This window comes from Mirounga angustirostris, unplaced genomic scaffold (genome assembly GCF_029215605.1).
Source record: "Mirounga angustirostris isolate CCGP_5_RB_7025 unplaced genomic scaffold, mMirAng1.0.hap1 SCAF_10, whole genome shotgun sequence".
NCBI classification, from domain to species: Eukaryota; Metazoa; Chordata; class Mammalia; order Carnivora; family Phocidae; genus Mirounga; species Mirounga angustirostris.
The window spans coordinates 124,218,858-124,230,255 of NW_026991718.1; the positions used below are offsets into that span (position 1 = coordinate 124,218,858).

The 11,398-nt window shown below is 54.8% G+C and overlaps 1 protein-coding gene across 1 annotated transcript in view; it reads right to left on the reverse strand.

The window, feature by feature from the left end:
- CDH22 (cadherin 22) overlaps window positions 1-11,398 on the reverse strand; it is a 66,991-nt gene that overhangs the window by 23,603 nt on the left and 31,990 nt on the right. Inside the window, exons 5-6 of the mRNA XM_045883884.2 lie at window positions 10,004-10,197; window positions 7,238-7,491 (exon numbers count right to left, since the gene is read on the reverse strand). Of these exons, the coding sequence (XP_045739840.2) occupies window positions 7,238-7,491; window positions 10,004-10,197 (448 nt within the window). The remainder of the gene's footprint in view (window positions 1-7,237; window positions 7,492-10,003; window positions 10,198-11,398) is intronic.

An 11,398-nucleotide genomic window follows, 5' to 3' on the forward strand; every position in this document is an offset into this window, starting at 1 on the left:
GCACTTAGTAATTTGTAGCCTGCTTTTCCTTTAGCCATTCCTCCCTGCGTTTCTTTATGCTTAGACATTAACTGAGTGCCTTCTCTGTTCTGCTCTGTGCTAGGTCCCAGGGATAAAAGGGCAAATGAGACAGATGAGGTCCCTGCCTGGCATCCTGTGAAGCTGATGGGATCTTCCCTGTTTTGCAGATGAAGACACTGAGGCTCAGAAAGGAAACTTGCCAAGTGTAGGACTGCCAAGTGTGGTTGAGCAGGTTGTATCCTGCACAAAGGTACCAACCAGGCTGAAGGGGTGAAATGGGGTTAAAGTCTAACCAGTGTTCAGCTTGCCATGTGTCCTAGCTGAGGGAGGATCTCCTCAAAAGGGATCTTTTTCTTATTTATGCAAAGATGCCCTGTGGGCTAGTGATGACCCTGCTCAAAACTGCACAGGAACTGTCACAGAATTGGTATTTGTACCCAAATTTGGGACTCTCTACCCAGAGTTCTTTTTTAGCTCATTGAACCACCCAAAGCTGCAAAGCATGGAGCCTCAGATCCTCTTTGTCCCCAGCCTGGGCCTATCAGATGTTTGGGTCCAAAGGAGGTAGAACCAGGCTCCGAGTGTCAGCTCGGCTGGAAGGATCCTCCCCGATTCTCCTGGGAGAATGGAGACCAGGAGAGGGCCAGGGCCTGACACAGCCTGGGGCTCCTGAACACTGGGTCAGGCCTGGGCATGAGGCAGAGCTTGTGGGAGGATGCCTGCCATCTTCTTGCTTCTCCCATTCCTGCTTAGAACTCCCTTGTCTTTTCTCTCCTCCCAGTTTTTCTCTTCTGTTCCCTCCTGGAGGGGAAGGCGGGGAGCTGAATCTAAGTGGAGGCAGCTGTTCCCAAGGCCATGGGGCGGGCCGCAGGGACCTGCCATTAACCAGCAAAAGACTTGGGGCTGCAGGTCAGTGTGGCTGGCTGAGCCCCGGTGGTTTTGTTGCAGCTCAGGAAGCCAGCCAGTGAGTGGGAGGGAGGGGTGGAGGGGCGCGGCATGAAGCAAGGAGCGTGGCCTGGCAAACATGGGGGGCGGGAGAGGGGAGGCTTATGGACCTCACGTGTAGGTGCATGAGTTGTGCGTCTGGTCGGTGTTGTGGGCGGAAAGTGTGTGTGTGTGTGTGTGTGTGTGTGACCTGAATATGTGAGTGGTGTGCATGTGTGTCTGTGTGTGGTCCTGCTTTGCTGTTGGAAAAGCTAAGGCTCAAGAGGCAGCTGCTTAGGCCTAGGTATGGATCCAAGTCCACAATGCCCCTGATAAGTCACTTCAATCTTTGAACTTTAATTTTGAGCAAAATGGAGATGATAATCCTACCTTGCAAGTTGCTGGGAGGATTAAATGCCTAGCTGGGGGATAAGGTGCCTAGCTGAGCTCCAGGAAAATTACTCCGTGAGAGAGAATGATTGTTATTCTAATTATTATTCAGAATCGTCTGGTAAGGGGGACAGGGGAGGCCCTCCAACCGGGTGTGTGGTCTGTGTGCCCCCGGGGGTGGGAGGCCCCATGTGCTGACAGCGGACGTTGCAGTATCTCCAGCAGGCTGAGAAGGGCGGGAGGCAGCTGTGGATCTAGAAGGTCCGGCTCCTCATTCAGTCGGCCAGGACCTGGACGGCAGGGAGGGGACCCGGAGCCTGTGCGGGTGGAGTGCAGACAGAGTGTGGGTAGCTGTCAGCTAGTGTGTGGTGCGTGTGTGTGCATGTCTGTGCATGCGTGCAAGGGAGGACCCAGAATGATGGTCAGGAGCGCGGATCTGGTGCCCATCTGCCTGTTTGAAACCTAGCTGTGTGGCCTTGGGTAAATCACTTGATCTCTCTGTTCTTGGGTTTCCTCCTCTTAAAAATGGAGATAATAATAATGCTTACCTTACTGAGCAGCTCCGAGGGTTGGACAAGTAGCTACCCGTGGAACACTTCAAGCAGTGCTGGGCGCCTGCCGCATGACCTGTGGATTTGCTCTGACTTTTTTTTGCCAGCAAGACTTCGTGCCAGGCCTGCAGAAGGCCTTTACGTGCATGAGCTCCTCCCATCTTCCCAGGCACTGTTATCACCCCCATTTCACAGGTGAGGAGACTGGGCTAAGAGAAGCCAGGTGCCTTGCCCTGGGTCAAAGGGCTGGTGAGTGGACACCCAGGTCTGTTCAGGGCCTCGTCTAAGGGCACCCTCCTGAGGGCCAGCCTGGCACACCTGCACTCGGACACACTCCAACTGCACAAAGTGCTGCCGTTGTCAAGGTTAGGGTGGGGGATGTGGGGAGGGTCCTGCTTCCTGGCCTGGCCGGGCACTATGTGGGTTTTGTCCGCATCAATATGTGCACACAGCGCACGCACAGGCATGAGAGATACGGAAGGCAACAGGCTCCTGCGTGTGCAGCCTTCCCAGGGCTCCCTTGTGGAGGCTCATGTACACATGCGCACAGCAGGCTGAATGATGCAGCCCCCACCTGAGCTACTAGACGAAGAGTCTCTTCAGATGCAGAAGGGGCTCCCCTCCCCCCCACCAGGGATTCCTCTCTGCTCACTCCACCCCATCTGCGATTCTTTCTACATACCTGCCCTCCCCCACACAAGCTTAAGACATGATGCCTGGGAATTTGTACGTGATTAGTACAAGTTGCAGATTGAAGGGTAGAAATGGGTGTACAGGCCACAAGGAAAATGTTTAATGTTCATTTCCTGAGGGCCTACTATGTGCCAAACAAGCCTCCCTCCAACCCTGGGAGCACCGAGCACAGAACCTAGTAGAATACAGTAGGCATTTAATACCTAATTTTTGAATAAATGAATGAGGCAGGTACTATCATGATGCCCATTCTAGAGATGGGAAAACTGAGGCTTGCAGTAGGTCCAGTGATCTTCCCATGGTTCTACAACTGAGCTGAGATTCCAACCCAAGTCTTCTTTGATTCCAGAGCCCATGTACTTTCTGCTGCACCCCACTGTGGAGTGCTGGGAGGAAATGAGGTGTTTGCTCCCACTGGTCCAGTGTAGGCTTTGCTGGTTTTGATGTTTGAAGAAGACTCACCATGGTGTAGGGCTATGCTGGGCTGATCAAGGGCCTGACTATCTGCAAGGCTGCCTAACCCAGAGATGGGCCCATCTGAGCACTCTCTTCCTTCCCTCCAAAGCTTCCAAGGCTTCCCATTGCCTAAGCATGGAGTCCCGCTTCTCCACCTGATATTCAAGTCCTTCCCAGCCTGGCCCAGGTGCCCCTCTGTCCTCATCTCTGCCCACCTTGACATGAGCTCATCCAGCTGATCATCCTGCTGCTGAACTTAACCTCCTGAATCCATGACTCTATTCCTGCTTCCCGGCCCTTACCATCACTTCAACCTGGAGCATCCTCTCCCTGTTCCAACCTCACCTCCTCAGCCTTGCTTGGGGGCCATATGCAGAAGCCTGTGCTCATTCCCCTCGGTGGTGCATTGAGTCCTCGCCCCTCCTTGGAGTTCTGTAGTCCTCAAGCCCCGGCCTCAGCCCAAGACCACTCGACTTAGATCTGTCACTAGATGCCTTCACATGGGGGCCTAGCCTTCCTGTCAGCCTATGTCTGATTCATCTCTGTGCCTTATGCACAGGGGAGGACACCTAACCACAGAGAGAGTAAGAAGCTGGGGTAAAATAACAGGAGGCTGAACTCAGGAAGCAGACAATCATGGGTTAAATCATTCCTCCCCCCTTCAAGCTGAATGACACTGGCAGAGTCACTTCTCCTCTCTGACCTTCAGTTTCTTCATCTGTAAACTACGTATGATAACTCCTGAGGGGGAAATGCAACAAGATGAGGCACTTTCCACTCTCCCCAGTGCAGGAACTCAGAAAACCGCTCTGCATATCTGCATCTCTGTATTTCCCAGGTGCCTAGTGTGCCTAGATTTTACCTATAAAATCTCTGAGGATACCACTTAATGTCTTCATCTCCAGGAACACACCAAGCTGCCCCTGCCCCAGGACCTTTGCACTTGCTGTTCCCGCTACCCGGAATGCTCTTCCTCACATCTTTGCAGGTTGGCTCTCACTTTATCATTCTGATCTCAGCTCATCTGTCAACTCCTGGACTACTGGATCCATAGTAGCCCCTGTTGCCCCAATCCTTATCCTATTACCCTGTTTAACTCCTTCATAGCTCTTATCAGCACAATGACTGTCTCTCCCCAGGAGAAGGCAAACTCTCTGTGGGCAGGGATGAGGTCTTATTACCACTGTTTCCCCCTTGACTCAATGTGTAGGTGCTGACTGAGTCCACAACCCTGCAAGCCCAGGAGCTGAGGATGCAAGCTGGGCTCTGGGCAGCACATGTGCCCCATGAGGAGCCCTTCTGTCTCTCAGTGGCCCCTCACTGGCCTCCCATTTCCGCGTCTGTCCCCTGCAGAGAGGGCGCTCATCCCCAGCTCTGCCCTTGGCTGAGTCATCTTCCTGTCCCCAGGCCTGGCTCCCGGAGGATGAGGAGGAGTTGGGTAAATGTTTGTGGTATTAAATTGGACCTGTCACAAGCTCCTCATGGCCTCCACAACAGAGGAGCCCCAGGGAAGGGGCCAGCAAAGAGAGATGAAAGAAGGTGAGAAGCTGGTTTCAAAGTTGGCCCTTTCAGTGTAGATAAAAGCCGGAGGGAAGGGAAGCCAACAGAGGGAGCAGAGAGAAGACTGAGAGGGGGTGTGAGTGCGACAGTGCAGGGGAGGGGAGCAGGCAGGCAGGAGCACTAACCTGGGAGGCGAGGACTCAGCTCCTACTCTTGGCTCTCAACTCCCCAGGAGAGCCCAGGGACACCTCCTCCCCTCCCTGGGCCTCGGTTTCCTCACACACATGGGTGATAATCCCTTCCTGGAGAGAGAGAGGTCTGTGGCCCAGCCAGAGGCTAGGGGGCTGCTGACAGACTGTCCCGACAGCCTGAGTGGAAGGGCGGCAGAGGAGCTCAGAGGCAGTGGGACGGTTTGGACAGTGAGGAGGGCAGAGGCAACCCCGGGCCCTCTGGCTCTCTGGCCTGAGTCTGAGCTCCTCAGCTTGCCCTGAGGCCTGCCAGACTTCACTTTTGCTGCCTCATCTCCCTCAGTCCACTGTAGCCATCACGGTCTGCTCTTCTCCAGGCACAGCTACCTCGGCCTCCATATGCCTGCCCTTCACGTCGTATGTACACCTGACCATAGCCAGGTACCAGCTCAGTTCATTCCCTGCCTCCTCCAGGAAGTCTTTTAAGACCCCTGAGGGTATTTCCCAGTCTGAGAGCCTGTAGGCAGTTAGGCAGGGAGGCATCTATCTCTCTGTCGTCACCCAGGGCTGCCATGTAAGATTGCACATGCTGTGCACTGTACAACTCAGAGAACCATTCACATAGATGATGAGGGGAACGTTACCCATCTGGAACCATGTAATGCATAGATCCTCAAATTAACTTCCCTTTTCCCTCTCTTCAGTGCTCAGCACAGAGCCTGGCACATAGTTGGTTCTGGGATTACTTACTGATTATGTCCAGCGGTTTCAGGGAGGAAGAGGGAGCTCAGGAATCTCCTTCCCGTCTGTCCAACAGTGGCCCTTCCCCCCATCCCTGACCTCCTCTGGATCATTTCTGCTACAACCTTTCTTCCCGTCTCTTCCACCTGACTTTCTTCCAATTTGGGCCACAGTCAGGGACTTCTCAAACCCTTCCAGAAACATCAACAGAGCTGCAGCATCCCTGCCCCTCCACCCACCTGTCTCCCCCCCCCCCCATTAACCCCTCTCTCTCCCTGTGTCTGTTTCTCTTTCTTTCCCTTTCTGGCTTTCTCCGCAGATGATCTCTGTTTCTACATGGTCAGGTAGGTCCCCTGCCTCTTTTAGTTCCTCTCATGGTCTTTCCACTGGCTCCCCCCTCTCTCCGACCTCCTCCTCTCACTGTGGGGGCTCTCCCCAGGCCCCTGAGCCTCTCTCTCTTTTCTCAGTTTTTCTCTGCTTTTATGTTTCATTCACTCATCAGGGCAGTCAGCGAGTGTCCACCGAGTGCAGGGCATCAGGTAAAGTGGTGAGCACACAGAACTCCCTGCTCTCATGGGGCTTATCTGGTAGTGGCAGAGACACACAACGGAGTTAGAAAACTAGGTAGCGTGTTCAGTGGGGAAGGCTACTGAGGACAGGGTGACATGAGGAAAGGGGATGTGAAGTGTTGGGGCTGGGGGTTGGGGTGGGGATGAAATTTTAGAAAAAGTGGTCAGGGAAGGCATCACTGAGAGGGTGACCTTTGAGCAAAGGCCTGGAGGAAGCCAGCGGACCAATCGTGGGGATATTAAGGGGGTAACATTCTAGGCAGAGGAATTAGCAGTTGCAAAGGCCCTGAGGTGGAGTGAGCTTGGTGTATCTGTGGAGCAGTGAGGAGGCGAGTGTGGCTGAGCCCCCTGAACTAGGAAGGAGGACCTCGGGAGGAATGGTCTGAGAGGCTACAGTGAGGCCAGATCTCATGGGTCTGGGGGGCACTGTGAGAGCTTGGTCTTTTGTTCTGAGCCAGATGGGTGCCTTTGGGGGGCTCTGAGCAGAGGAGGGCCAAGCTCTGATTTCTGTTTGGACAGGATCAGTCTGGCCCCAGGCCAGTTCTAGATTAAAGGGGGGGGGGGCAGAAGCAGGGAGACCAGTGGGGGGGAGGGGAGGAGTGCCGGAATCCGGATGCGGGTCGGGGTAAGAGAAAATGGTGGCCTGGACCAGGGGGTAGCAGGTGGGTAGCAGCGCAGGTGGAGAAGGTTGTGGGATTCCGGATTTGTTGATGGACTGGAGGGAGGTGGGAGACAGAGACAGGAGGCAGGGTGTCTCCAACATTTTTGATCTCAACAACTGGAAGGTTGGGATCGTTTTTGGTGGAGGGACCTGGAGCTCAGTTCCAAACGTGGTGAGTTCTGGGTGCCTAGGGGAGCCAAGGGGAGCTGCTGAGACGGCAGGGTGGGCAAGAGAGTGGACTCGGGGGTCATAGGCATGTGGATGGACAGGCCGAGGGCACCGAGGGAGCCACCGCGGACAGAGAGGACCGGGGCCGAGCCCTGTTCACTCTGCGGTGTCTGTCAAACCTGGGTCTCCCTCCTTGTCCTGAGTCCCCTGACTCTCTGTGACCACTCTCACATCTGTTTCCTTTGTCTCTGAGCGGCATCTCTGTGTCCATCCCCACCTTCCTCGCCCCCCGCCCCTCCCCCTCTGCCCACGGTCTGTCCGCGGGGCGGTGGCGGGAGAGCAGGCAGCAGGCGTGGCGCCGGGCGGGGGTCTCACCGGACGGGCCGGTTGGCGGCGTCGGGGTCCCGCGCCGTCACCACGCCGACCAGGGAGCCCACCTGCGCGTCCTCCTGCACCTCCAGGAGGCCGGAGGGCGGCCGGAACTCGGGGGGCTCGTCCACGTCGGTCACGGCCACGCGCACGATCGCCTGGTCGCGGAACGTGCCCAGGTCAGCGAAGCGGGGGTCCACGAACTTGTTGAGGGCCTCCAGGACCACGGTGTGCACGGGCTGGGACTCGAAGTCCAGGCGCTGCGGGGAGGGAGCAGAGGGCGGGTGAGTGGGCCGGGTGGGCTCCGCCCCGAAAGAAGCCATCGGGGAGGTGGGCCCAGAGAGGGCCTAGCCAGCCCAGGGTCACGATGACTCTGCAGGGGCGCGGGGAGTAGTGGGCTGCAACAGGGAACTGGCTGTTGGGAGACCACCGACCAACCCTCCCTGGTTGCAGGTGGACGAATCGAGACTGCGGGGGACAGTCTTGCCAAGGGACACAGCCCATCAGGGCTAAAGGACGCTGACATCTGACTTCCCAACCCCCCCCCCCCACCCCAGGCACAGTATGTCCGACCATTTCATGCATTTATTAATTCACGGAGCGCTTACTGTGTACCAGCGCATTACCCATCTAATTTTACGACATCCGTAAGAGGGCTGTATTGTGATTATCTCCTTTTACACGAGAGGAAATCGAGGCCCAAGGTCACTTAGCAGTTAGGCACTGGCAGAGGCAGGATTCAGACCCAGGCAGTGCTGCTCCCGAGTCCTGGCCCTTAACCCCACGCCAGGAAAGCGCACTGGATCTGCTGCTGACTCGCTGTGTGTCTGTGGGCAATCTATTTAGCCTCTCTGAGCCTCTCTGAGCCTCAGTTGTGAGGGTCTCCTTAAGACATTTCCCAGGTCCCTAGCCGGCAGCAACTAATATGAGTTGAGCCTGATAAGCCAGGCTGCCTTAAAGCTTTCCTCGGAAATCTGGCTAAACCCATGCTGAGACTTGCTTCTCATCAGGGAGTGCTGATGGGTGACCTTCCGATGAATGAGCTCTATGGCCATGTGTTGGCTCCGGCCTTCTAAAGACAACGCCTTATAGCAAAGGGAAATAGCAGTGGTGGGGTTTGGGCGCCTCCAACATGTGGGGGGAGCTATCTGGGTGGCAAGGGACCTTCCTAAAGACCTGCCCTGTGCGTAGAGACCCACTTTTCTCTCAGAATCTCCCGCCCCCACCTTCTCCAGCAGTAAACACGGCCACCTCCTTCCTCTGTCCTGTTGCCTGGGAAATCAGGATGCAGGGAGGCAGGCCGGAGCCGGGCCTGTGAGTGAGCGATGGGCTCTGGAGCCAGGTCATCAATCAGGCGTGGGCTCTGCGCCCCGAGACGCCTCAGGCGCCACTGCTGGGGCAGGTGGGAGGAGCCTGAGATGGGGGAGGGGGTTAGGGGCATCCTGGGGGTAAGAGCAAATGCAGAGGCTGGACTTAGGGCCTGACTGCTGCTCTGTGATGCTGGACCCCATCTGTGAAATGGGCTCATCTTCCAGAGGACAAATGGAACTCTGAAGACTGAAAGCCATATAATGCTTAAAAGGGTGGATTCTGGAGCCAGACTGCCTGGGCTCATAGCCCTAGTCTGCTCTATAAGATGCATGACCTTGGATGCGAATTGTTGAATTGCCACGGCCTCAGTTTCTCTTCTATAAAATGGGCAATAATAGTACCTCAGAGGGTTGTCGTAGGGATTGATTAATACATGAAAAACTGTTGAAGGGTGCCTGGCACATAGTATACATTTATTATAAGTAATAGCTACTCTATTTTAATCTTCTGGGCAGAGCTGAAAAAACTGGGAGTCTTCTCTCTTTTCAAACCCTCCAGGCCACATAGAGAGCTGGTCATATGTGCTTATTGAGTGAATGAAGGGCTGTAGGGTGCAAATGTTTCTGCGTGTCCCAGAAGGCAAGGCCCAGGCTGATGGGAGCAGATTTAGGAGACAGATTCTGGCCGAATGGAAGGAGAAATAGCTGGACAATGGCAGGAAGTGAGCTTCCCAACCTGGAGGCGTACAAAGGCCTACCATCATTCGCAGGCCAGTAAAGGGGATTGACCTCTTGTGGGAGAGCAGGGCTGGGGCGATGGTCTCAAAGGCCTGAGTAGCCCTGAGTTGCCACGCCCACGACCAAGTTCTAGAAGATGGATTTGTGCTTTTCATTTGACCTCCATCCCCTTCCCCTAGGGACCCCTGAATTTGTTCTTTTAGCTTCTAGTTCCTGGGCTAGTCAGTAGGGGAGGAGGGCTGTTAGACTCAAGAAGGAAAGAGCTTGGAGTCACCAGACCTGGGTTCAAATCCTGACTCTGCCCCTTACAGGTGTGATCTTGGGCGAGCCCTTTTCTTTTTCTATGCCTCTGTTTTCTCACTTGTAAAAATGGGCTTAACAATGGATGTCTCTTCAGAGGGAAGCATGAGGACTAAAAGAAATGATGAGCGTGAAGGGCATGCACTCGAAGGAGCACAGCACAGTGATTCTGAGCGTGGATCCAATCTGGTTTGAATCCGGGCTCTCACAACTAGCTGTGCAGCTTATCTTCTTTGTGCCTCATTTTCTCATTTGTAAAATGGGACTGATACCATCGCTGTTTCCTCCAGGTGGGTCCTGGGTCCCCAGAGAGACCCAATCCCTGGAGTGGAGTGGGGTGGGGCCACATGGCTGCTCTGAGGCCTCCCCCCCATCCCACCACCCTGGGTCTGCCACCCCCCCCACCCCCCACCCCAAGCAGCACCTTCTGCACTACAATGATGGCCTCCTGAGTGTCGCTGTCCGTGGTGACCTTGAACACATGGCCGCCGCTGCCGCTCTCCTCCTTGAGGTGGTAAGTCATATCTGTGTTCTCGCCCACGTCTGAGTCCTCAGCCTTCACCCGTCCCACAGCCGTGCCGATGGGGGCCGACTCCTGAATGCTGAACTGGTACATTTCTGTAGGGGATACAGCTGTGAACAGAGATGGGGGGCAGCCCCTACCCCAACTCCCACCAGCTTCAGGGGAGAGGAGAAGGGGGCCCAGATGGGCTCCCGGGAGGGCAATGTCTGCAAGGGGCTCCTAAGCGGGCAGTGCAAAGAGGAGGGTCCTAATTCTGACCCTGGGTTGATTTGCTGACTGATAGGAAAAGTGCCTGCAGTGTTTGGGGCTTCAGTTTCTCCGTCTGCCCATGAGGGGTGCAGAGGATCCCAGTGATCAAGGCTCAGGCTCTGGAGTCAGTCCTGGCTGTGTAATCCTGATTCTTGGTTTCCTCATCTGTAGAATGGAAATAGTGCCTTCCCAACGGCACGGTCCCAGTCCCCGTTAACTTAGATGAGGAGGCATGGAAAGCGCTTAGTACAGTGCCTAGCTCATGGTAGCTACTCAATAAATGGAACAAATTATGGTAAAAGAGCGGGGCTTCATGCCGATTTCCTGTTGCTGTTGATGTTAATGACATTTATTCCTTCATTCCCACGTATTTATTAAGCACCTATGATGTCCCAGATGCAGTTCGGGGACTGGGGTTATAGCAATAAGCAGAAAAGACCCAAATCCCAGTTCTCACAGTGCTTTCCTCTTAACAGGCAGAGAAAGACGCAAACAATCACATCAGTAAAACATGTGGTATATCAAATGGTGATAAGTGCTTTGGAGAAAAAGTAAGGGAAGGGGCACAGGGAATGCCGATGAGGGTGTGTGTGGAGTTTTAAATAGGGTAATCAAGAAAGGCCTCACTAGGAAGATGACATTTCTGCAAAAGTCTGAGGGAGGTGAGGGAGTAAGCCAAGCAGATTTGTGGGAAAGAGCATTCCAGACAGAGGGGAACAGCAGGTGCAAAGGCCCTGACGTGGGTGCAATGCCCAGTATGTTTGAAGAACGGCAAGATGGCCTTTGTGGCTAGAGGGGAGAAGCAGAGCAGAAACGTGAGGGAATGAGGTCAGATGGGACACAAACGGTACACTGCTCTCCTCCCAGAGTTGAGGTCAAGATGAGGGTGATTTGCAGGTGAGGAGCCAGTGCAGATGAAGTAGGGCCTGTGGAGCTGAGAATGTGCCTCTTGGAGTCCCCAAGGTCTGGATACTCCTTGTGTGGAGCGGTGGCCTCTGAATCATTCTCACATGGCAGCCAGAGGGGCTGTTTCTAAAACATGCTGGC